Source organism: Tiliqua scincoides, chromosome 2, assembly GCF_035046505.1.
Source record: "Tiliqua scincoides isolate rTilSci1 chromosome 2, rTilSci1.hap2, whole genome shotgun sequence".
NCBI classification, from domain to species: Eukaryota; Metazoa; Chordata; class Lepidosauria; order Squamata; family Scincidae; genus Tiliqua; species Tiliqua scincoides.
In genome coordinates, this window is record NC_089822.1 from 211,947,130 (window position 1) to 211,974,114 (window position 26,985).

Below are 26,985 nucleotides of genomic sequence, written 5' to 3' on the forward strand. Positions count from 1 at the left end.
ATGCAATGTGAAGGTATGTTTGTCACAATTCTATGTAGATCAATTCACTCAGTAGGTATATCCCACTCCTATAGGGTGAGGATTTAGGATACTGTACACCTAATTTGTGACAATTAATATTCAATCTGCATAGGAAGACATGAATTTTTTGTATTGAGCAAACATCACTGAAAATTGAATCTGATTTATTGCTTTATTCCACTTGTCAAGCATCATGTGCTATTTCCTACAAGTTATAAAGAAGAGGAGAACTGGAGGAAAATAGAGTAAGACGCTAGAAGAATACCAAGGTTCTCGCTGTGGCAAAAAACTGTGCCTGAGTTGCAGTCCTCCATAGCATGTAGTAGTAGTAGTAGTAGTAGTAGTAGTAGTAGTAGTAGTAGTAGTAGTAGTAACTTTATTGTCATTGTGCTACAGCACAACAAAATTTATGCTCCTTTGAGATATAAGCATAAATATATACTACAATTCCAACAATCACACTCTACACACTCACCCACACTTTCTATGCAACATGCAACATAATATAAAAACAGTATAACAGACCATAATGCCCAGGAGCATGGTAACAACTAAATTGCCTTATTCAACGTAATTATGGCTGTGGGATAAAAACTGTTCAGGAATCGTGTGGTGCTGCTCTAATAGTTCTGTATCGTCTACCCGAAGGCAACAGTTCAAAGAACTTATGAGCCAGATGGAAGGGGTCTCTCAGAATACTATGTGACTATGTGACTGAGGTGTACAAAGGAAGAGTGAGATCCTCAGTGGGCTGTGACAAGATCAGATCAGATCAGATACTTTATTAATGGTCATCCGACCAGCTAGTGTGACAACATTTTACTCATTGAGGTGGGCGTGTTATTCTCTCCCACTATGTGACTCCTTGTAACCAGCACTGCAGTCACTTGAAGGGTTTACAGCTGGACAGTCCAGCTGTTTGGCCACACTGTGACAGTTAAGAGTGCCATCTAAAAAGGTGGCCTGGCATTGACAGCACACTTTTCCCTAAGACAGTTTCACATCTGAATGAACTGAGAGTTCTAGACTTCCCAAACACAGACACATAGCACTCACTTGGAAGAGTAAAAGACAGAGGCATTAAGTGTATCACCAATTTGACTGCACCCATGATAGGAAAAGAGAGGCAGCTTTGTGGGTCAGTGGCTGACTTATCAAAGTCTAAGGGTACCTATCAATTTCTCCGTGACTTGTTTGCCAAGATCAAGTGAGCTCATGATTCAAAGTGGGGTGCAAGTAGGAAAGAGATTGAGAGCAAACCCAGAGGCTAGGTTATAGCTGTAGCTATTTGAAAGAACGGAAGTAGAGCAAGGAAACTAAGGTTACTTTCCCTGGGGGAAGGGATGCATTTTGAGGCAGCCCACAAAAGGATGGCTGCCCAGCAGGCACCAGCACACCGGTTTTGTACTCAGGAAGGGTACCTGCTCAATGGGAGTGGAAGAAGAGAGGCACAGTAGTGGAGGAAATGAGGGTGCTTCAATCACCACTGGAAGATCCAGTACAATAACGCCAACACCAAGATAGCAAACAAAAGATAGATCAAGAGCTGAAACAAAGACTCAAGGTGTCCTCCAACCCAGTTTTTAAAAGCTGAAATGAGACTTTTGTGAGGTAAGCTAATTAAGGAAGCTTATTTTGTGTTCTGAGAGCTCAACTTCTGCCCTAAACGCTTGCTTCTATTGTTTTGCACTCTCCGAAGGGTGCAGCAATGAACTTTTAGCCAGCTCTGGAGGTCAGTGCCTCAGTTAACATCATGGCTGAATCTGTCCAGGGAGTTGGTTAGGGTAGCTAAGGTGGGGCACCCTTCTTTTGAGTCATGAACAAGTTTGTTTTTCTATGTAAAGAAGCTCCCAGGGTGTGGTGTTTGTTTTCAGATTCAAATGTGTTCAAATGCAAGGTGCAATCATTGGAATTTTCCAAGAAACTAAAGCAAGTCAAGGCTTTTCCCAAGAGGGTGACAGCTCTGATAAACCAAAATGTGGTCTTCCTTGAAGCCTGTGGGATCTGAGGCCTCTTGCCATCTATTTGAATCAAGAGTCATGCCAGTGGGGTGGATTGAGCTTTCCTTGCAGACAGCCCAGTACCATGTACACATAGTAGGTCACATGTCTGAATAAAAAGGAAAAGTATTATCAGGCATATCCTGTAATATCACTGGCACACCCTGTTATGAGATGGGGGAGGAACAAGGAGGAAACTAGGGTGGGAAGGGAGTGGATTCAGGCTGGGAAAGGAGCAGTACTGGTGACAGTGGGGCTGCCAACATTCTATCCTCCTTCCTGGCCTTGATCCACCAGCTCAGGTCCACTTGGACTTGCGCCAGCAAAGTAGCCAGCACAGGTCTAAGTAGACTCATCAGGGCAGCAGAAGCTTGCCCCGGGGCAAGGGAACAAATGATCCCATACCTCAAGGAGGCCTCCAGGACCTGAAACTACCCCACAGGATGCAGCAGGTGCTTCACTGGTTTGCCTGCATTTGTGCAGGGGCAGTTAGCTAGCATTGGGTTGCCTCTTTGAGATGTTGTGTATTTTAGCTTAACTGTTAAATTTTATTATTTTATTTGACTATAGCATCAATTTTTAACTGGTGTGCCATGAATGGTCCATGGGTATGCCATGGGAATTTGGAGGAGGGTCATTTATTAGTAGGGCCATTGGGGGATGTGAGTCCCCTACTAGTTGTGTGGTGCACCTTGTCAATTGTCAAAAAACCGATGTTCCCTGAAAAATTTAATGCCTTGTCAGTGTGCCATGAGATGAAAAAGTTTGCAAATTTCCAGACTATAATGTTGTAACTTACTGTTCATGATAGAGTAGGCTAAAATCTACTAAATGAGTAACAGACCAATCCTAATGGAGCTGCCCATGCCACAGTACAGTAGCACCAAAACAACTGCTGCTGTATCCTGTGGACTACAGAAGAAGCTGGAGGTCTCCTCAAGATATGGAAGCATTTGTTTCCTTACCCTGTGATGAGACCCAGCAGACCCAGGGTCAACTCTGATCTGGATCAGCTCAATCACTGGCACAGAACCATCAACCCATGTAGGGTTTTCAGGTTTGGGAACAGGAATTGGATGCTGCAGGAGCCTCTGCAACTGTCCCTGCCTCCCCTCTCAGGCCTGAACCACCCTCCTCCCTGCCCTCCCCCACCCAGTTTCACCCCCTCCCCGCCTTTCCCCTGCCCCGGGAAATCTCCCACTCCTATAGGGTGAGGATTGCTGCTTGACAAGGAACTGTTTGCCGATGACTCTTAGGTTTCTCTGACCAGTGCAGATGCCAGCATCTGCCTGCGCTAGCCTCCCCACTAGCGCCTCCATTGTTCTGGCTGCTGTGAAGTGCATTAAGACACTTTTGTGATGGCTGTCCCACAGGCAGTGCACAGGAGACTAGCATTACATAAACACATGGATAAACATAAACACATGGATGATAGTTCAGTAAAAGACAAATAATATGATGTAGAAAGTAATTTCAAATAAACAAAGAAGTAAAATTTGGAAATTAGTAAACAATGCAGTTTCTCTCTCTTGGAACAAATGCATCTGTTTGGAAGCTGCAGTTTGCTGATGACTTTTATTCTACATATAGTTAATACGCAATGTATGCAGCAGCCCTAAGAAGCCAGTGTACTTGGCAATCAATATCTGAATACCTGGTGCACATTTTCAGTGCTTCCTCCTGTATAAAGTAGCAGAAAAAAATGCACATTTGGCAATCTTTTGATAATGTATGTATGTCATTTAAGAAAATTACCATTAATTACTATCTGTCAATATATGGTTCAGCAATGTGGCTCAGAAGATTGCTGCTAGTGCCAGCATAATGAATCCCCAGAGAAATGTACATTATTCCACTCCATGTTGTTTAACTGGCATTCATTTGGCCAATAACCAGCTAAGTAGTTAACCTTCAAGTCTAACCTTCTCAGACATTATGCTAGCAAAAATGAGGCAGGGTGAAGAAGTGCTGTGTTAGTTGTAGGGCACAGATAAATTGAGAGATCTTTAGGCTCTGGCTAGGACCTGAGGCAGAATATTTCCCCTCCCCCACCATTTTCCTAAAGTAAACTTTCTAAGAGGCCTTTTGCACATATCAAATATAAGTCTAACTAGGAGGGGGAAAAAATCCCAGGTAAAATAGTCAAATAGGACTCTAACTTCAGTTTTAGCATCTTTAACAAGGAATCCTGATGGCACAATCCTATTGTGCTTCTGCGCAGGTAGAAAGCTCTCCGCTAGCAGAGACAGATTGTCTCAAACCATTACAACAGCACATCTACAGGAACTGCTGGTAAAAAGGCCTGTGCCATCCCACCAGTGCCAGTGCAAGAGCTAGTGTGCACTGGAGCAGATAAGGGCTTCTCTGAGCACTGCAAAGGCAGGGGGAGTGCGGGGAGGAATAGAACAGGGTGCAGGAGGGGCAGGTGGATTGGAGCGAGGAGGGGATTGGAATTAGCGGCAGCAGCATGTGCCATATCATATTCCCCTTCCAGTGCCCAATCCACTGACATAGATCCACTCGGACTTATGCCAGTGATTTAGCTGGTGCGGGTCCAAGTAGACCTGTTGCCTCAGCTGGGGCTTTCCCAGGGGAAAGGGGACAAATATCCCCTTGTCTCAAGGAGACACCTAGGCTGCAAAATTCACCCATGATGGGATACAGAACAAGCTGCACTGACTCTGTTGCATCGGTGCAAGGGAGTTTAAGTAGGATTGGGCTGCTTGTTATTAAAATCAGTATCTTTGGGGTTGAATTTTAAAGGGCTATTACAGATTTCAAAAGAAAGTGGGAAAAATGCTTTTGCTTTCATTGTGTGGAATCATTTGGACACAAACCATTTGTGCAACTGCTATTTGGCTTAAATCCAATCCACAACAGCCCTACCAAAAACTCCCATTTTCATTGTCACAAATGGTTTTTAAAAGTCTCATGGTACCAGATTTTTTTTTTTCCAACTTGAAAATTGGAGCAGATTGATATAATTAATAAGATGCTTCCTTTACCAATTATGGGCATGTTAGTGCCCAGTTCTGTACTATAGTTATAACTGGAACAGTGCGGTAGCCTTAGATATTATAACATTTTCATTGCATGGAAATAAAGCAAGGATAAGAATCTTTCAAGCAAGGATTTTCCTTCAAGCATAAGAACATAAGAACAGCCCCACTGGATCAGGCCATAGGGCCATCTAGTCCAGCTTTCTGTATCTCACAGCAGCCCACCAAATGCCCTAGGGAGCACACCAGAAAACAAGAGACCTGCATCCTGGTGCTCTCCCTTGCATTGGCATTCTGACATGACCCATTTCTAAAATCAGGAGGTTGCACATACACATCATGGCTTATAACCCATAATGGATTTTTCCTCCAGAAACTTGTCCAATCCCCTTTTAAAGGCATCCAGGCCAGAGCCCATCACCACATCCTGCGGCAAGGAGTTCCAAGCAAGTTACTGGTAAAATTTCCACAATCTCCAGTTTCTCCATGCAAGAGTCAGGCAGTGGTATAAAGGAGAACAGGATCAGTTTTATCAGATTCATTTGCATATTTGCCTTTTTTAAAGTATTACAGTATTTATATACCATCTTTCTCATAGACACAAGGCAGGTTACATAGGCATTCTGAACATAAAGCACAGAGGATTTTTTTAAAATACTTTTTTCTAAGAGTAATCAAAATGCCAGTAACTTCATGAAACATATGAGAATTGTTACTCAATCACCCTCATTCTCCATTCATTGTAATGTTAGTACAACACCATTATATACAATGGGTTGTATCCTAAGTTGTTGTTCCATGTATGGAAGAACAACTGTGGGAGAAGGGAAATGTGCAGATCCCCCTTTCTTGCTGCAGCCTTTACTATTGCATGCCATCCTGTTCTGGAGAACCCTGACCCTCAGGAGCATATTTTGGGGGTCTGTAGGGGTCTGCAAAGGGAAGATAAGTGAAAATCACTCCTCCCTCTTTGCATGAAAGGAAGTTACTTCATCCATAGAACAACAATGTAGGATGCAACCCACTGAATGCAATATCTTTATATAGAAAACATGTAGTGTAGAGGCCAAGAGACTCGGCAAATGGGACAGGGTTGTTGTAAGTAATACAGCAACATAATACATGTAAAGCACTTTGCACACAGAGTGCCATATAAACATTTAACAATCTTATATGATATTCATTTAGTAATGGTTGAAGTTTGTGCTATAGTGACACCAACTCATCCTAATGACTCAATATGCAGAACAGGTCTGCAAGCTGGGGCAATGAAAACGTTTTTGACCCCATTTTATTTTTGGATTGCACTGTGTATGCAATACATTGAGCATTTACAGCTGATAATTTGAATATCTGTAAAAATGGTTTTGCAATGACAAATAAATGAAATGAGCTGAGCTACCTATAGCACCTAATGTAAGGGTACCCCATGCCCCTGGTGTGCAGAACTTGTGACCTACTAAGTCAAATTCAATCCATCAGTTATGCACAGTACCCCACCAGGGATATGCGTACATCTCCTGGTTTTATCGCCTGCCTGGAAATGAAAAATGGTGTCTGTGAGTAGAGAAGTTGCTGATCATCTGTCTAGTTGGCTGTTTGGCTTGATGGGTTAAATTAAGCCATAACTACTGTTTGGATGGGAAAGGCTTTCTGGTAGTCAGACTGGCAAATAGCTGAGTGCACAACAAAAATTAATATTTGTACTCTAAGGGACTGTCTTGAGAGAATGAGACCAAATACAGGATGTCAGACAGTCAAGATCTGCTTTTATAGTTGGGGTGGGGAAGGAAGAGCTTATGAGGGATAGTGAGGGACTACCATCAGCTGACTTTCAGGACATTGGTCATTTGGTGTATCATGCAGTTTGGATCAGCAGTCTACAAACATGATGGGAAGCAAAGTGAGGCAGAAGGAGGAACAGGCTGCTTCCTATAATGGGCCATTAGGGAACTATGGCCTCACTGAGGCTCATTAGAACTCAAGCAGCTGCTTCAAGTCTCAAGAGGCAGCAAACTGACTAGAACTGCCCTGTGTCTGGCTGCTGCCCCCCTCCAGCTTGCTGCGCACCGTGACACTTCAACCAGTGCTCCAATTACGAGAGTGAGCAAGACGAGAATCAGGATAGTAGCAGCTCACCTCTTCCTCTAGTGCCATTGTCATAAGCAATCATGGTAGTGATGCTGTAGGAAGAAATGGCCTGGTGACCCTGTTCTGATTACTCCACCTTCTTCTTGCCTGCTCAGCAAGACAGCCAGGCAGGTAAGGAGGCAAGCCTTCCTGCCTCTTCCTTGCCTTTATGTCCACTGTGCCCTACTTGTTACTCCTGGCTGCATTCAAACAGGATGGCTGGCTCATACTGAGAATGCAATGCTTTTTTCATTCCCAGCATGTTCCACCCAGCCTATCTGAATGCAGACCGGAAGGAGTGAGCAGCAACAGTGAGGAGGTACAGCAGCAAAGGTGAGTTTGGGGTGACCTGGGAGGCAATGGTTGTTTTGGGATGGGGAAGGAGGAGCAGTTCTCTGGCAGAAGCAGCTTTCCCCACCACCAGTTAAGTGGCAGCCAGCGATGGTGGCCACCCTTGCCGTGTGCATCCCTGGACCCTGGGGCTCATCTGCAGGCTGGCCTTGCCTGCATCACTGCCTTCTGATGTTCATCAGGAAGGGAGGATTTTCCTGTTCTCCCTTGACCTTAGCACAGCGTTGGGAGGGTGTATATCAGTGATTTTCAACCTTTTTCATCACTTTCAACCTTTCAGCACACTGACAAGGTGCTATGATTGTCAGGCACACCATCAGTTTTTTTACAATTAACAAGGCACACCACACTGCTGGTGGGGGTTTATATCCCCCAAAGTGACTAATAAGTGACCCTTCCCAAACTCCTGCAGCACACCTGTGGACTGTTTGCTGCACACCAATGTGCCACGGCACAGTGGTTGAAAACGGCTCCATCCAGCAAGTTGCCTTAGGGCACAATCCTAACCCACTTTCTCGCACCAACATAAGGGAAAAGCAGCTCCAAGATAAGGGAAAAAATATTTCCTTACTTTGAGGAGGCTTCTGTGAGTGCCACCCAACTGCAGGGTGCAGCACACATCCCATTGGCACAGCTATACCAGTGCTGGAAAGTTGGTTAGAATTTGGGCCTTAGTTGACTTGGCCATTCTGTATAATTCCTGCAACAACCCCAACTGCAACCTTGCATAGATTACTTTAAATTGTCCGATATTTCAAGCGATCATATGTTGTGCTTCTTTTCATTGATTTGCATTTACACGACGCACACGTGGCATGATGGTTTGGGGGGCTTTTCCCCCCATTTAACTGAATTCTCCCATAGAATATACATGGTAACTTTTATGGGAGACTTTATTTTTACCATTGATAAGTGCAGTGCTTTTTTTGTGAAAAAAGGTGCAGGAACTTACAACTTGTTAATCTTTTATTTATTTATTTATTTTTAAACCAATTTTTATTGGAGAAATAAAATATTTTTTATGTGCTTCCCCCCTAAAGATGAACTTACTTCTGAGTAGACATGCATAGGATTGGACTGTCGATCTTCACATCCCCTGCCCCCTAGCTACTTTTTCTACACATGGGGAAAAATACTGCACAGGTGCACTTGTAGCGTGTAGTATGTAGTGTGGCACTACTTCGAGGAAAGGAAGCAGTGAATGGATTCCAAAAAATGGCTTACATGAGTTCCATGTAGTAAAATTACTCTAAGCAACTGTGGGAGTAAGAACAAAAAAGGAATTCTTACACGAGAGGGGTCCTTAGGTGCATATAGAAACAGCTACGTTTGCAAACAAGCGATTAAATATGGTTTAATTCAGGTATCAGAATACTCTTTGTCTTTGGGAAGGCGCTTGGCATGCAATTGTATGTTCTCTGCTGCCCTGAGTAGCTTCTGTGCATTGCTGGAGAGGAGCTGCAAATGCTGGCTGGCGGAGGGCATGCTTATGGGGGAAGGATGAGGAAGATCTCTGGCAAGGCTGGACAGCACGTTGTACACACGTAGAATCCCTTTTCACCTGCCCTTAGCATGTGAAAACGGGTGCAGATATATATCTCTGCCAGGATTAAAAGCCCAATCCTAGGTATGTCTACTCTGAAGTAAGTCTCGTTCTAGTCAATGGAGCTTACTCCCAGGAAAGTGCCTAGAATTGCAGCCTAAGAGTCCAATCCTATGCATGTCTACTCAGAAGTCCACTTTAGTGAATGGGGCTTATTGTGGATAGGATGGCAGCCTTAGAGTTCAATCCTGTGCCTGTCTATTCTGCCTCTGTTTTGCTACCCTCCCTCCTGGAATGCCTCCGAAGGGGAGGGGCCCCTGCAAAAAGGTGCCGGAACTCCGTCCCCCCGCGTTCCATTAGAAAAAAGCCCTGGATAAGTGGCATTCAGCCTGGGGCCTGTAGTAGGTGGGAAGGCAGGTGAGACAGAGCCTCCCCAGCAGAGTCCTTTGAAAAGCGCAGCTGCCCTGAGGCACCCAGGCACCCACAACCCACGTGTGGAGCAAGGACAGGAGTGCAGAGTGCATTGGTTGTGGGAGAGAAGGTGGAGTACCACAGGACATGAGGGATGCAAACATCGTCACGCTGTACAAGAACAAAAGCGACAGGGGTGACTGCAATAACTACCACGGCATCTCTCTCCTTAGCGTTGTAGGAAAGTTGTTTGCCCAAGTTGCACTGAAGAGGCTCCAGGTACTTGCAGAGAGCGTCTATCCAGAATCGCACTGCGGATTCTGAGCCAACAGGTCCACCACTGATATGGTTTTCTCCCTTAGACAGCTGCAGGAGAAATGCAGAGAACAGCCACTCTTTATAGCCTTCATAGATCCCATGAAGGCTTTCGACCTGGTCAGCAGGGATGGCCTCTTCAAGATTCTCCCGAGGATCGGATGTCCACCCAGGCTCCTCAGCATCATCAGGTCTTTCCATGAGCACCTGAAGGGCACTGTAGTCTTTGATGGCTCCACATCAGACCCCGTTGACATCCGAAGCAGAGTGAAGCAGGGCTGTGTTCTTGCACCAACCTTGTTTGGGATTTTCTTTGCTGTCCTGCTGAAGCAGGCCTTTGGAACTGCAACAGAAGGCATCTATCTCCAGACCAGATCAGACGGAAAGCTCTTTCCTCTCCAGACTGAGAGCAAAGTCCAAAGTCCAGCTGAAATGTCTGCGTGACTTCCTCTTGATGATGCAGCTGTCACCACCCACTCTGCCAAAGATCTCCAGCAGCTCATGAACTGTTTTAGCAAGGCCTGCCAAGACTTTGGGCTGACAATCAGCCTGAAGAAAACACAGGTCATGGTTCAGAATGTGGACTCACCTCCCTGCATTACAATCTCTGCGCATGAACTGGAGGTTGTCCATGACTTTGTATACCTTGGCTCAACGATCTCCGACACTCTTTCTCCCGATACCGAGCTAAACAAATGCATTGGCAAAGCAGCTACCACGTTTTCCAGACTCACAAAGAGAGTATGGTCCAACAAGAAGCTGATGGAACATACCAAGATCCAGGTCTGCAGAGCTTGTGTCCTGAGTACACTTCTGTACTGCAGCGAGTCATGGACTCTTCACTCATAACAGGAGAGGAAACTGAATGCTTTCCACATGTGCTCCCTCTGACGCATCCTCGGCATCACCTGGCAGGACAAAGTTCCAAACAACACAGTCCTGGAACGAGCTGGAATCCCCAGCGTGTACACACTGCTGAAACAGAGACGCCTGCGTTGGCTCGGTCATGTTGTGAGAATGGATGATGGCCGGATCCCAAAGGATCTCCCCTATGATGAACTCATGCAAGGAAAGCGCCCTACAGGTAGACCACAGCTGCGATACAAGGACATCTGCAAGAGGGATCTGAAGGCCTTAGGAGTGGACCTCAACAGGTGGGAAACCCTGGCCTCTGAGCGGCCCGCTTGGAGGCAGGCTGTGCAGCATGGCCTTTCCCAGTTTGAAGAGACACTTGGCCAGCAGTCTGAGGCAAAGAGGCAAAGAAGGAAGGCCCATAGCCAGGGAGACAGACCAGGGACAGACTGCACTTGCTCCCGGTGTGGAAGGGATTGTCACTCCCGAATCGGCCTTTTCAGCCACACTAGATGCTGTGCCAGAACCACCTTTCAGAGCGTGATACCATAGTCTTTCGAGACTGAAGGTTGCCAACAACTGGGGAGGCTCTGCCTCACCTGCCTGCCACCCACCGTTGAAGTCTTCCTCTGTGCGGGGTTAGGTGTGGCGTCGTCACTGCCACCCTCAGGGCTTGCCCTCCTGCGCTTTGGCCGTGGCGCAACCCTCCCCTCAGACGCCCCGGGCTGGGCTGGGCTGGGCCCTCTGGCCACTGCCTCCTCCGCTGCAGAGCCGGCCGGGGGCTGGAGGGAGGCTGTTCTGCAGGAGGTGGAGCGCGGGCTGCGAAGGCGGGAGAGCCGGCGGGACAGACTGAGGTGGGTGGCGGGGGCGGGGGCGGGGGCGCTACGTTCCCTTCGGCGCAGGCTGAGCCGTGCACATTTTGCCCAGGCGCGCGGCGAGCCCGGGAGCATCGCAGCGCCTTCCCCGCCAGCCAGGCAAGCGCAGCGAGCGAGCGAGCGAGCAGGCAAGACGTCCGTGCCCATCGCGAGCTCGCCGCCTCTCCTGCGCTCCCCTCGCCCAGCCTCTCTCCGGCGCAACAGGGCGAAGGGTGGCAGCCCGAAGGAAGGAGCCTGCCCAGCAGCAGCAGCACCGGCCGCATCCCTCCCTCGGCAGCGCGGGAGGAGTCCTGGGTGAGTAGCGGGCCTCGCGGCGCCAGCGGGGGCGAGGTGCAGGAGGCTGCAGGGCAGCGCCTCGGGCTGGCCGCGCTGAGATGCCTGCTCGGGAGAGGCGTGGAGAGAGCGGAGGGGCGCCCTGCTCCCGCTCCCGCCGCCGCCGCCTGCCTCTCCGCTCATGGCAACTGACAGCCCAATCCTGTCCACACTTTCCTGGGAGTAAGCCCCACTGACACGAATGGGACTTACTTCTGAGCAGACAGGCAGAGGATGGGGCTGAAAGGCTGCAATCCCACCCACACTTTCCTGGGAGTAAGCCCCGTTGAAAACAATGGGACATACTTCTGAGTAGACATGGATGGGAGTGTGCTCTAAATAACCCCAGCAGCAGCAGCAGCGTACGTGCTCGTGCAAAGTTTGCATCTCCTGCACTGTTGGGAAACACAAGAGGTGCAAAGCCACCAGTGGAACAGGGTTGATTGCTCAGCTTCCCTATCCCCCCCTCCCCTTTGCCTTTTCTCCTTCAGACTGGGAAGAGTCATGACAGCTGAGAAGACAATTCCTATCATTAATGGCAAGCCAGAGGAGACTCTGGACCCTGAAGCCTCCAGCACCAACCTGGTCCACAGCAATGATAGGAAAGTGCATGAAAGAGGCCACTGGAACAATAAGGTGGAATTTGTGCTTTCCGTGGCCGGAGAGATTATTGGGCTGGGAAACGTGTGGCGATTCCCCTATCTCTGCTACAAGAATGGAGGAGGTAAGATGGCATCTCCTGTAAAATCCTTGCGTACACATGCTAGATAAAACAGGAGGAGAACAAGTATGTGCTTCATGTCAAGAATGGATGCTTTATCAGGGAACCTGAAGATTCAGGCAGGTGTGGGTGTTATCTGTAAACTGCTCAATCTGAAGTTTAGACATTCAGATTTGATTGGATATATTGAGTTTAACGGGGTCTGACTGATATAAGCACAAGCATATTGGCTTGACTGAATTCTACATCACGCCAAGTGCACCTTCATCTAACATTTTTGAGAGTTTTTTTGTTTTTGTTTCTTTTTAAAATGATTGACAGAGATTAGATTCTGCTCTCAAGTGGAAGGTTTCTTCTCCTGAAGTCTTCTACCAGTGAATGTGATACATTTTAGACAAAATCCGGAAGAGTAGTTCTGTTAGGCTGTTCTAGCAAGAGCTTCTTGAAGACTAACAAGCGCAAGAGCTTCCATAGACATAACCATACTTTCTCTGATGCATAAAATAGATAGAGCAGGAAGATGTGATATTGACCTGATTTCTCTCTCTTTCTAATGCAACATCTTGAAAACTTAATGCATCTGATGGGAATAGTCTTGACTATGAAAACTCTTGTAACAATACATTTGTTAACCTTGAAGGATACCACTGGACTCTTTCTTAATGTAGCTTTGGGTAATTTTCATACTATTAGCCATGAGAGTAGTCAGAAGTTTAACCATCCACCACAGTCCAGTGCAGAATTTATTCATAAATGACACAGGCCAACACACATTTTGCTTCCTTAAACGTTACACCAATTCCTGGGTATATTTGGGGTGCCGATTCAAAAAATGGCGTCCATTTTGCTCTATCACATCTAGTTTTGGAGATATAGTATAGCCTCTTTAGTGAATGGTTCAAGCAGCTTCTTCATGAGGAAGCCTACACCATAGCTTCCTCATGAGGAAGCTGCTTGAACCATTCACTCATGAGGCTTTACTATATCTCCAAAACAAGATGTGATAGGGCAAAATGGATGCTATTTTTGGAATTGGCACCCCAAATTCATATTAAACCACCATAAAGTTTGGGAAAAACTTTTCTGACACTCAATTTTGTAGGCCTGTTTCATGGGTGCCCTTTGGGGAGAAAGGCGGAGTATAAATCAAATAAATAAATTGTTTTGCAAATTTAAAGCCCAATTCTATGCTGGGGGAGTGTAGGCGGCCCGCCTGCTGCCCTGGCAATGGCCATTGTGAATGTGTCATAAGGCATTTTGTGGTGGCCAGTAAATGGAAGGTGCCGGCTGAGAGACAGCACCAGTCAGCACTAGGTCTCTGTACCACTTGGGAGCCCATGGTGATAAGTTGGCCACTGACGGCAGGGTGACATTCCAGAGTGGGAAGGTGGGGAGGGGATGTTTCTGCATGGGGGAGAGGGGAGGCCTGGTGGGTGATTAAGGCCCAGGGAGGGGCAGAGATGGCAGCAGAGGCTCCTACTGAATCCTATTTCCCCTCCTGTGCTTGAATAGCCCTACACGGGCCATTGAGCTGATGCAGATTCAAGTAACCCCATAGGGGCTGCTTTCTTCCAACACAGGTTAAGGGATCAGTGTTCCCTTACTCTGAGGAGACCTCTGGCTGACTCCTAAGACCCACGGGATACCACAGTGACTGTTTCTGTGCCACTGTTGTGCAGCGCCAGTAGCTAGGATAGAATTGGGCTGCCCATCGTATATTGGATTACATGTGGCTAACATGTTTAATGACAATCAAACTCTGAGTAACAAATGCTTGGGACACTCCACATGAGTTAGCACCTACTTGTTTTGCTTATTGGAGGCAGAGGTCAGAGCTACCTTAAGTATGCCCAAAGAGGATGTCTTAGGGCTGGTCACATAAAACTGCCGCTTTGTGAGCAGGGTTTCCACTAAAAATTAGCAAAGCAGCATCACAGCATCTTCCCACCATTTGGAGCTGATATCATTCATTCTGGTTCAACTGAGCTCTGAACTGCTTGTGAGTCTGTCATGAGAAGTGGGATATAAATCTTTTCAATAAAAAATACCCATGCCACATTAAAAACCTATTTTGAAACAACTCTTTTTTTCCAATAGCTACAGATGGGTGAAAATGGTTTTTTGTTTTTTTTTGTGAATTTCAGTGTTTTCCAAAGTTAGGAGTGCAGAAAGTGGTGTTATATATTTTTATTCCAAGGCTGCATTTTTATAAATTATAATTATAAATTACAATTACTTTAAAAGCGTACTAGGTAGGTGATATAGGTGGTATCATGTCAGCAGATGCAGCCACATGCATGTAGAAGTGGTTAGAGAATGATTTTAGTTTTTTTTGTAGAATTTGGTGTTGTTTTTTGTCTTTTTTTTTTTTTTTTTTTTTACAAAAATGAGAAGTGCAGAAAGTAGTGTTAAGCATTTTTTTTTTTCCATTATCACCAAAAAACCCACCTCTGTCAATTAGTGGGATGGACAGCTGCTATCTGAGGACAACAGATCAAAGCCCTCTCTGGTGTGCAGAACTAGTTGCATGGCCGCTTGGATCCTGGCCAGGATGCTAAGCTAGATGAACTTCTACACAGATGTAGTCATATTTAAAAAATGAGTTTTCTGATTGCATGCTATTTTTCATCTGGATCTTCCATGCTATTTTAGTTCTCTCAAGCTTTGTCCTTTCTTAATTCTGCTGGTTGTATGTTTTATTACGATTAAGGTTGTTTTGTTTATGGGTCCAATCGTATCCAACTTTCCAGCACCTATGCAGTTGTGTATCCTGCAGTGGAGGAGGCAGTCACAGAGACCTCCTCAAAGTAAGGGGCTGTTATGCAGCTGCATTGGTGCTGGAAAGTTAGATAGGATTGGTCCCTCAGGCTATTTTAATGTTTATGTATTTATTGTTTTAAATGTGGTTTTTATGTTTGTAAGCCCCTTTGTATGCCCCCAGGGAGAAAAGCGGAATATAAATATAGTAAATAATAAATATAGATTGGCAATTCTTTCATTGTTAATGGCAGGAAAAAGATAGAACTGGTTGTAAACCAAAGAAAGGATGTGATGTTACAAACTCTAAATGAATATGCAGGATAAGAATGGTAAAATACTGTAAAGGAATGTAACTCAAACTTCTCAGGAGTAAGTCTCCTGAGATAAGTCTTGGCAGGGGTGGGGCAAAGGCAGCGACATGACCCCCAGGATCAGCCGCTGCTGGGCAGGGGGGGGGGAGTTGCTTACAGAGCTTTGCGGTGGCCTCCAGGTGCGGGGAGCCCTCTGCAGGACTGTGGTTTCTGATGACTTATTTTTAGTATTCTAAGACATGGGGAGCCCTTTGTAGGGCTGCACGGGGCTCCCCGCACCTCCTGGAGGCCACTGCATTATCCTATAGGTAAAACCCCCCCTTGGCCTCCAGCTGCGGCATGATCCTGGGCATTGCATTGCTGCCTTCCCCCGCCCCTTAAGGGGCCATAGGCTGAGGCTCACAGGCTGGGATCTCATGATGCTTCAGTTAGATAACCTGAGCCCTAGGCTGTACTCCTATACATTTAACTGGGAGTAAGGCTACAATCCTATGCACACTTTCCTGGGAGTATGCCCCATTGAACACAATGAGACTTACTTCTGAGTTGCATAGGATTGGGCTGTAAGGTTCATTATCTCTGTGGGGCGTACTTCTTAGTAGACATACATAGCATTGCACTGCCAGACAGTGGAATGACAAAATGGTGTTATTTATAGCTAGCTAGCATCACATGCATGGGATACTTGACAGTTCAGAATAAATAGGATAGCTGCAGTGGAAAAATGATCAAGCAAAAGAAAAAGAACATGCTTTAGACCTTTAGGACATATGCATAGTTGCACTACCATTAAAGTTTCAAGACTGTGATTCTGTGCACACAGATAAGCAAGTAAGGCTCATTAAATACAGTGGAACTGTATTGTTTCTATGTGAATACGTATAGACTTGAGATTTAAGGCAGAGATCCAGACCATCACATAGTTAGTCCTGTGTACCCAAGAGACTTTGGAAATGGATTTTTTGAAGACCACCTTTACATGCTGTATGGTAATTGGTTGACTTATAGCACATGGGAACCTGTTGTTCAGAGGGAGAAAGTAAACCATTCCATCAGGTGTCCCTAAAGCCTTAGGGCAGGGGTGCTCACACTTTTTTGGCTCGAGAGCTACTTTGAAACCCAGCAAGGCCCGGAGATCTACCAGAGTTTTTTTACAATGTTCGCGCCATCATAACATATAACATTTATGTGTACAATGTATGTGGTGTACCTTGAGCCCCACTGAGTATAACAGGACTTACTCCTGAGTAGACATGCCTAGGATTAGGCTGTGAGGCTGCAATCCTAACCACACTTACCTGGGAGTAAGCCCCATTGAGTACAATGGGCCTTTCTCCCGGCGTTTCCTCCCAGAGGCACCTGAAGGGGGGGGGGCGGCACTCCGCGATCTACTCATTTTGCCTCGCGATCTACCTATTGAGCACCCCTGCCTTAGGGGGACTGACAATGCCTTTTCTGTATCCTGTCCCAAGAATCTTGTAAATATGCTGTATATCCTGTATATTAACCCAGTGCTTCAAGCTTTGGAAAGATTCACATATCAAAACAATTGGGGATAGTGCTTGTGTGTTGGCAACCTTCAGTCTCGAAAGACTATGGTATCGCGCTCTGAATGGTGGTTCTGGAACAGCGTCTAGTGTGGCTGAAAAGGCCGATTCGGGAGTGACAATCCCTTCCACACTGGGAGCAAGTGCAGTCTGTCCCTGGTCTGTCTCCCTGGCTATGGGCCTTCCTTCTTTGCCTCTTTGCCTCAGACTGTTGGCCAAGTGTCTCTGCAAACTGGGAAAGGTCATGCTGCACAGCCTGCCTCCACTCAGAGGCCAGAGTTTCCCACCTGTTGAGGTCCACTCCTAAGGCCTTCAGATCCCTCTTGCAGATGTCCTTGTATCGCAGCTGTGGTCTACCTGTAGGGCACTTTCCTTGCACAAGTTCTCCACAGAGGAGATCCTTTGGCATCCGGCCCTACAGATAGTGCTTGTAGAGGCAGCATAACATTGTTACGTAGCCTGTATCTGTAGGAAGTTCTGTCCACCTTTGGTTTCTCTGCCAACAAGTTCTAGGCCAAAGTGATCTTTCTTATTCTGCTTCTGTGAAGCTCCAAGATGGTTGTAGCCTATCTGATTTGCTGCATTTCTGAAAGCATAGTGTGTATGTGTGTTTGCTTTTTTTTATTGCCTTCTGTTGCTATACAGTGGCAGCAAAGCAAGATGAAAGGAACTCTTCTGTTCTTTTGTGTGATGCTTGTTGATTCCTGCTGGTCCTGCTTCTGTGTTGTTTTCATTATATGACAATTACTAAACTGGACTTTCTGATCATTTAGCATTTTATGTTAGATGACTAGACTTTTCTTCCCATTAAAGACTTAATTTTGTCAAGTGAAATGTAAATAATAATTTTTAAAAAGCTAAATCCAGAGAGCCGGAGACGCTCTTTATTACTTATTTGGCTTTCTAAACATATTTTTCAATGATAAGTGCAGAATGTTTCATTTACCTAGAATTTTGTTTCAGCTCTGTTAATTTCAATGAGGATGTATGTAAGTCATCCTTAATTTGTCAATATTAGCATATACTTATTTAAAGGAAACAAACTTTCTCCCTGCTAGCATTGCTCAAATTAGGAAACTTAGTGGATAAAGGAGCTTGGTCTGTGGATTTTGTCTAGAAATTGTCAATGAACTAGATCTCTATATAGACCTGCAGGTAGTGTTTATATTTTATTCTTACATGATTTATATAGTGCATGTGCTGGGTATTGCAGTGACCAGTATAATTTACCTTCACAAACTTGTTGTACAGTAGTTTGTTGATAATGTTTAATTGACCAGAAAAATACTGTATACAGTTTTTCCTTAGGTAATTTTTAAACGAGTTGTTATACAGTGCTCTGTTGTTTGAAATCGACAAGGATATACATGCACAAAGTTATACATGTAGTGTCAATGAGAGTAGGAGGATGAACTTTTAAATGAATTTGCAGTGCTGAATTGAACCTGAGATATATTTGTAATCTTTAGGACTGATACCCCTGAGAAAATTTAGTCTCTCTGTCCTGGTCTTGTGTCTTTCTTTCCTTCAGTTTATAAAGAATCCCTGTCTTTTACAACTTTTCAATTCTTGATATTTTCAATTCTTGGTATTTTATTATTTTAAATGGTGAAACCGTTTTTCCTTATCTAGAAGAGGTTCTGGAAAATGATGCTGTAGTTCTATATGCCATTACACTTTTTAAAAGCAGGTGTGTTCAATTTCATTACCTACTCCAATGTACAGTAGATGAAACACTGCGATCATCATTACTAATAGCCACTGGTGCATATGTAAGGGATTAAGTAATAGCAATTATAGAACCAGGTTCCCTTTTTAAAAGTCACAGTATAAAGTGTGAGAAAAGACAGCTGCTATGATGCGGGAGGAAACTGAAAGCAAATCTAACGAAACATAAGAACAAAATCAAGTTCATGCCAGTATGTAGTCAATTCTATGCCAGTACTGGAGGCAAAGAGGTTCAACTTTTCTGCAGCCACAGTATCTGTGCAGACTCATCCAGCAGGAGTCTTTTGGGTAGTTTGGAATTTTGTACATACTAGGCCCCCAAGCTGGGTGAAGGAAATGGTGATTGCCTATTGTGACCAGTTTGTGAGTTGCATTCAGATAAAATTGCTTGAATCCCTTCTGATTTGAGTGCACATTGACTGTAGTTGTGACTGCAGCACTCCTTTGCCCTTTTTCTATAGATATTTTTCAGTTAGTGTGGCCTGAACATTTGAACAGCATCCCAGGAAGTGTGTTTTACCCTTGTCCAACCTGGCTGCTTAAGACAGCTAGTGGAGGAGTGGTTTAGTGAGTGCAGAATGTTATCAATACCTTCTTATTTGAAGACTATGTTCCACTATGGCTAAAGAAAGTGGTAGTGAGGCTGCTTCCAAGGAAGCCATCATTGTTCCCACTGTACTAGATAACTACTGACTAGTCTCAAATTAGCTTGTCTTGGGCATGGTGCTCAAGCATGTACAGTATTGATCAGACAATTCCAGGGATATCTGGATGAGATTGAGTAATTGATCCCTTTTCAGTGCTGCTTCATGCCTGGTTTTGGCACTCAAACGGTTTTGGTTAACCTGGTTGATGATCTATATTGGGAACTAGTCTGGGGGGACTGTGATCCTGTTGGTTTTGCTGGATTTCTCAGCAGCTTTTGAGGCAATGACTATGGTATCCTTCTGAACCACCTGGTTAGGATGGGGATTGGAGGCACATACCACAAAGGTTCTGGTCCTTCCTGGACTGTAGGAGCCAGATGGTGGTGCCGAGTGAATTCTCGTCAATGCTGTATCATTTGATTTATGGTATTCTTCAGGCATTGATCTTGTCCCCCATACTTTTTAACATCAACATGAAATTGATGGGAGAGTCGTCCAGAGATTTGGAGCTCAGTGCCATCAATATGCAGATGATGCTCAGCTCAATTTCTCCTTTCCTTCTAATTCCAGATAAGCTGTAGAAATGTTGAACTGGCAGTGAGGGTCTAGATATATGCCAGTGGTTTTCAAACTCCCTAGGAGAGTTTGAACAGCAGTAAGTTCTTGCGGGGGCGGGGGAGGGAGCGACACGATCTCCAGGATTGCATCGCTAAGGAGGCTGCAGGGACTAGGATGCACTCTCCAGTCCCTGCGGCAGCCTGTCAGGGGTGCAAGGAGCCCTGCATGACCTTCTGCAGGACTCCCCAGGTCTTAAAAAGTGAAAGCGCAGCAAATTCCACTTCCGGTTTTGTGGGAGTGGAGCGCAATTGCTCCACTTTCACTTTTTAAGCTGCGGGGAGCCCTGCAGAAGAGCTTACAGGGCTCTCCGCACCCTCGACAGGCTGCTGCAGGGACTGGTGAGTGCATCCCAGTCCCTGCAGCCACCTTAGCCACGCGATCCTGGGGATTGTGTCACTGCCTCCCCCCCCCCTTAAGGGGAAAGTGGCCAGGGCTCTCTGGCTGGGGCATTGCAACGCCCCAGTTTAAAAAGCCCTGATATAGGCCAATAAACGGATCTTAATCCAGATAAGATAGACATGCTTCTGGTCTGAAAAGTTGCTGAGCAGGGAATAGGGATTCAGCTGTTCTGATAGAGTTGCACTCCCTCTGAAACTCAGGTTCTCAGTTTGGGGACACTCTCTGACCTTGAACCTGCATGCTCAGGTGGAAACTGTGTTGAGGGCTGCCTTTACCTTATGTAGGCCCATGCGCCATATGTGTCTGTTCCTTTAGATCAGCATTCTCCAAACTGTGGGCTACTGTGTTGAGAAAAAACCTTCCCCATCCTGTGTGGTGCTTTCTGTTCCACGCTGCTGCCTCTTACCTTGTCAGGAAGTTGTGCCTAGCAGCTGCTTCTGCTCCACAATCGGGGCATAGAGCCTGCTAGGACGATGGGCAGTGGGACTGGCTGCCTGGCGTGACTTTCTGACAAGATTGGCTTGAAAGATAAGAAGCCACAGCATGGAATGGAAAGCACCATGCAGGATGGGGAAGGCTTTATCCTGGTGCCAGATCCAGCCCATGGGCTGGGGTGTGGTGCCTTCTGCTTTAGATGGCAGATCTGGCCATGGTGACACAAGCTGTAGTCACCTCAAGAGTGGACTTGAGGAATTAGAGGGACTTGAGGAACAGTCAGGGAATTAGAGGACAGGTCCTCTCGTGGATTGAGAACTGGTTGGAGGCCAGGAAGCAGAGAGTGGGTGTCAATGGGCAATTTTCACAATGGAGAGAGGTGAAAAGCGGTGTGCCCCAAGGATCTGTCCTGGGACCGGTGCTTTTCAACCTCTTCATAAATGACCTGGAGACAGGGTTGAGCAGTGAAGTGGCTAAGTTTGCAGACGACACCAAACTTTTCCGAGTGGTAAAGACCAGAAGTGATTGTGAGGAACTCCAGAAGGATCTCTCCAGACTGGCAGAATGGGCAGCAAAATGGCAGATGCGCTTCAATGTCAGTAAGTGTAAAGTCATGCACATTGGGGCAAAAAATCAAAACTTTAGATATAGGCTGATGGGTTCTGAGCTGTCTGTGACAGATCAGGAGAGAGATCTTGGGGTGGTGGTGGACAGGTCGATGAAAGTGTCGACCCAATGTGCGGTGGCAGTGAAGAAGGCCAATTCTATGCTTGGGATCATTAGGAAGGGTATTGAGAACAAAACAGTTAGTATTATAATGCCGTTGTACAAATCGATGGTAAGGCCACACCTGGAGTATTGTGTCCAGTTCTGGTCGCCGCATCTCAAAAAAGACATAGTGGAAATGGAAAAGGTGCAAAAGAGAGCGACTAAAATGATTACGGGGCTGGGGCACCTTCCTTATGAGGAAAGGCTACGGCGTTTGGGCCTCTTCAGCCTAGAAAAGAGACGCTTGAGGGGGGACATGATTGAGACATACAAAATTATGCAGGGGATGGACAGAGTGGATAGGGAGATGCTCTTTACACTCTCACATAATACCAGAACCAGGGGACATCCACTAAAATTGAGTGTTGGGCGGGTTAGGACAGACAAAAGAAAATATTTCTTTACTCAGCGCGTGGTCGGTCTGTGGAACTCCTTGCCACAGGATGTGGTGCTGGCGTCTAGCCTAGACGCCTTTAAAAGGGGATTGGACGAGTTTCTGGAGGAAAAATCCATTATGGGTTACAAGCCATGATGTGTATGCACAACCTCCTGATTTTAGGAATGGGTTAAGTCAGAATGCCAGATGTAGGGGAGGGCACCTGGATGAGGTCTCTTGTTATCTGGTGTGCTCCCTGGGGCATTTGGTGGGCCGCTGTGAGATACAGGAAGCTGGACTAGATGGGCCTATGGCCTGATCCAGTGGGGCTGTTCTTATGTTCTTATGGACTACTGTAGCCCCCTGTAGCCATCAACTGTAGTTGATGTGATCCTGCCCCCTGAAGCATGTCTGGAAGTTATAGCTGGTGATGAATGTGGCAGCACTCGTGTTGAGTGGAGCTGGGTCTTTGGACCACATAACAACAGTATTGCTCCAGCATACTGGCTGCCACAATATATTTCTAGGACCAATTCAGATTGCCAGTTGTGACTCTGATACCTCTATCCTATCCCCCTCCACTTTATGTGATTCATCTGTGCCATAGAGGCACGCTCAGGAGGGGGAATGCTCATAGAGGGGGAATGCTCAGGAGGTCTCTCTGAGGTAAGGGACCCTCTGATGCCCTATATAGACCTGGCCTAAATCTGAGGAGAGTAAGGGGGCAGCCCAGGCTGAGTTTTGGGGAATGTGATCTGGTGTATGTGTTAGCTGCCGAGATTTGCTTCCTCCAGCCTGCTTCCTGCCTCTTGTTCTCCTCCCAGACCACCCAGTTACCATCTGCTATTCTCCTGCCTGTCCATGACATGCCTCCCCCACCAACTTTCTGTGGCCCAAGCAGCTCCTGGAGCTGCTGCTGCACATGCCTTGCTGCGCACCATTTGCAGCACACAACAGCAGCCAGTGTTTTGTGCTGTTTTGTTTTCCAAGTAAAGTAGGTTGCGCTGCTGGGATGCTAGTTTCAACAGTGCAGGCAGCCCAAAGGATTGATATAGGTCCAAAGTACCTAAATGGACCCTCTCCTCCCATATAAGTCTGCCTACTCCCTGTAGTCCTCAATGATATAGGTCCTCAATGATATAGGTCCAAGTTGAGCCCTCAATGATATAGGTCCCAAGTACCAAAATGGATCCTCTCCTCCCATATAAGTCTGCCTACTCCCTGTGGTCATTGGAGATGCCTTTGTGGATGTCCCACCACCTGCATAGGTGCAGTGGGTATCCACATAGGAGAGGTCTTTCTGGGGTAGCATACAGCTTGTGGAAGCACCCAGCTTCTCTGCTCAGGGAAGTTTACCTTGCCTCAGCTGGTGTAAGCTGAAAACTTTTCTTTTTAAGTAAGCTTTTAGTCTGCTATAATTTTTGGGTCTTTGTGGTCAGTGTGTTTTAATCTTGTTCTCCCTTCCTGACTTGGTACATTTTTATTCGTAATATTTATTTTATTGTTGTTAGATGTTGAATATTTATTTATTTAAGAGATTTCTGTACTGCTTTTCTAAAATTCAAAGCATTGTACAACATAAACTTATAAAAGATAAAATCATCAGAATAAAACATTAAAGTAAAACACCATTAAAACATTTTTAAAAACAGCACTGAGAGAGTAGATTAGCATGTAACATAGCTGTAAAATAATGTAAAAGCAGCCATAAAAGTTAAGAAGGGTAGTACTTCCCTCCTCCAAAACCAGGCAAAACAGATGGGTCTTTAAACCCTGCCAGAAACCATATAATGAGGAGGCTGTCCTTGCATCTTCTGGCAGCTGGTTCCAGATGTGTGGTGCCACAACTGAGAAGCTCTGCACCTTCCCACCATCCTCCTGGCTGCAGATGGTGGTGATATCCTAAGAAGGGCCCTCTCTGGTGACTGCAGGGGACATGCAGGATTATATGGGGGAAGTCGGTTCTTGAGGTATCCCAGTCCTTTGCCATTTAGGGCATTAAGGTCATCACCAACCTCTTGAATTGGAAAAGATTGGGCAGCCAGTGTAGCCATCAAAGCAACGGCCTGGCAGATTCAACCACATGGCAGATTTTTATTATGAATTATGTTCAGTGGTGAAGCACATATTTGTTTTGGCAAAGGGTTCATTTTTTTGAGATACCTGTGTAGCATTTGTGCTCCCCTCTAGTCCTAAGTGATCAACTGGGATTTAATGTTCCATTGATTTCAATAAGACATATAAGATTTAAAGAGTGTTTTATTTATGGCATAATCTGGAAAGACAGAACAACATTTTTAATGGGTATATTACATCTCTTCAGGCTTTACTGATACTAGCTATAAAACCAATCCATCAAAACTCCAGAGGCTTTGTTAATTTGTTTAGAGTTATTCATCAGAGTTAATGCTGATGAATTTGCTGATGACCATCATCTGCTGATCTAAACATCACATCTGTTTGCTAACTGAATATTCTTTAGCTGCCTGTATTGATATTTGATTGCTGTCTTCTCCTCAGTATGCAAATGTCTTTGTTCTGTGAATGAATGTAAGATACCAGTTTATTATAATCCACACTTTAGAGACTAAGGGTGGAGGCTCAGGTAATGTTATATCTGATATTACATTGTAAATCAAAATCAACCTGAGTTATATAACAGATAATCCTGGGATATTTGGAAAGCATAGTAAAACAAATTTTTAGCATTCAGATATGAAATTTGAAAATGTAAGACCAGACCTTTTGCATCTTTGTTTGCATGGAAGAAAATCTGCATTTTGAAAATCTGTTTACTTTCATCGAGTAACATTTGTGGTGTTACTTATAAGAACATAAGAACAGCCCCACTGGATCAGGCCATAGGCCCATCTAGTCCAGCTTCCTGTATCTCACAGCGGCCCACCAAATACCCCAGGGAGCACACCAGATAACAAGAGACCTCATCCTGGTGCCCTCCCTTGCATCTGGCATTCTGAGACAGTGTTAGACCCGGTCTAACAATACACTTGTCTTTTGGTGAATTTATAATTCACTTGATATTTGGGATCATTTCAGTGTGTTATCATGTGAGATTTCCTCTTGTTCAATCTCAAAGATCCCCTTATGCTCTCTCCTAACTTACTGACACAGTAAAATCATTGTGAGGTATTCATCCTGTTAAGACTGGGTCTTAGTCTGAGTAAAATGAGCAAGTGGTTCTTCATATACTAGCCTTACAAGCCTATGCATTTACTCTCAGGAAAGTGTGTATAGGATTGCTTCATCCATGAAGAACTAGATATAACTAATCCATACGCAATGTTTACTTTTAGGTGCTTTTCTCATACCTTATGTGGTTTTCTTTATCTGCTGTGGAATACCAGTCTTTTTCTTGGAGACTGCCTTGGGTCAGTTCACTAGCGAAGGAGGCATTACATGCTGGAGGAAAGTGTGTCCATTGTTTGAAGGTACTGCATCAGATTACCTCTTTATTGTTTTGTTTAATGTGTACTGCATTTCTTTTTCTATAAACATGGAAAACGACATTCATGGGTTTTAAATGATCTTGCAAATGGAATGAACATTTTTTCTTATCTTCACAAAAGAGCTAGTAGTCCAGTTGTCTCTGAATGCACATCTTCTCTATTGATGCTTTCTGCATTATCATAATCCCTGACAAGTGTAGCACATGCGTTGTAAACTCAGAATTTGCTAGTTCAGCCTTGAACTTGAATAGCCTTAGGCAAGCCAGCATCTCTGAAAATCCAATCCTATCCTCAAGATTCACCACCACATGGTGACATATGCTGGTTCAAGTATGGCCTCACTGGTACAGAAATCTGTCCACTGATGGACATGTCACTGAACCTGTGCAATGCCAGAAAAATGCTCCAAGCTCCCCTTCCCTGGCTGCTCCCTTGCTTGTGCTGCCTGCTCCGGGAGGCTTAAAGCAGCTGCTTCTCCCGCACGCGGGCGCGCAGCTGCAGCCTGCCTCCTCTGATCCTCTGATCCCGCGGCACACCTGAGTCAGCCTCGCGGCACACCAGTGTGCTACATCACAGCGGTTGAAAACCGCTGTAGTAGTTTCTAGAAGGTACTAGATTCTAAAAGTAGATTCTAAAAGCCCAAGTCTATGCATGCCTGCTCAGAAATAAGCCCCATTATAGTCAATGGGGCTTACTCCCAGGAAGGTGTGGATGGGATAGCACCCCCAGAGCCCAATCCTATGCATGCCTGCTCAGAAGAAATCCCCATTATAGTCAACGGGGCTTACTCCCAGGTAAGTGTGGATAGGATTGTGGCCCATTTTTTTCACTTACCCATGTGAAGCACTGTTCTGATGTTCTCAGATCCATTCAGAGACCTAAGACAACAGGTTTTAGAGGCTGAATATACATTCTATAGTTATATTTTCAGTATTTTTGATAACTGGATACAAAGCAGGTGATCTGCAGTATAAGCACTGAGAATTCTACAATTTGAACCAGCAAATAATTGTTGACCTTTATTTCTTGTTTCCTTTAAAAAAGGAATTGTCTTTGTCTTTTGCAGGCATTGGATATGCTACCCAGGTTATTGAGGCTCACTTGAATGTTTACTACATCATCATTTTAGCATGGGCTATCTTTTATCTCTTTAACTGCTTTACTACAGAGCTCCCCTGGGCAACCTGTGGACATGAATGGAATACAGGTATGGACATCATGAAAATATTCTAAATGTGTTTCTATTCCAGCTCCATAAACTTTAAAGCATTCAAATTTTTTTAAAAAATTAAAATCTACAATAATAAAATTGTTAATAATTACCATGATAAAGTATCCTCATTAATAAAGTCCACAATAAAATGAAAGCGTAATGTAGGTATCACATTATTTATGCGTT

At 45.2% G+C, this 26,985-nt stretch overlaps 1 protein-coding gene across 1 annotated transcript in view; it reads left to right on the forward strand.

The window, feature by feature from the left end:
- The first annotated feature begins 12,313 nt into the window (after window positions 1-12,313).
- The window catches only part of SLC6A11 (solute carrier family 6 member 11), a 143,463-nt gene continuing 128,791 nt past the window's right edge, over window positions 12,314-26,985 (forward strand). The window contains exons 1-3 of the mRNA XM_066613372.1: window positions 12,314-12,533; window positions 25,434-25,568; window positions 26,653-26,793. Of these exons, the coding sequence (XP_066469469.1) occupies window positions 12,314-12,533; window positions 25,434-25,568; window positions 26,653-26,793 (496 nt within the window). The remainder of the gene's footprint in view (window positions 12,534-25,433; window positions 25,569-26,652; window positions 26,794-26,985) is intronic.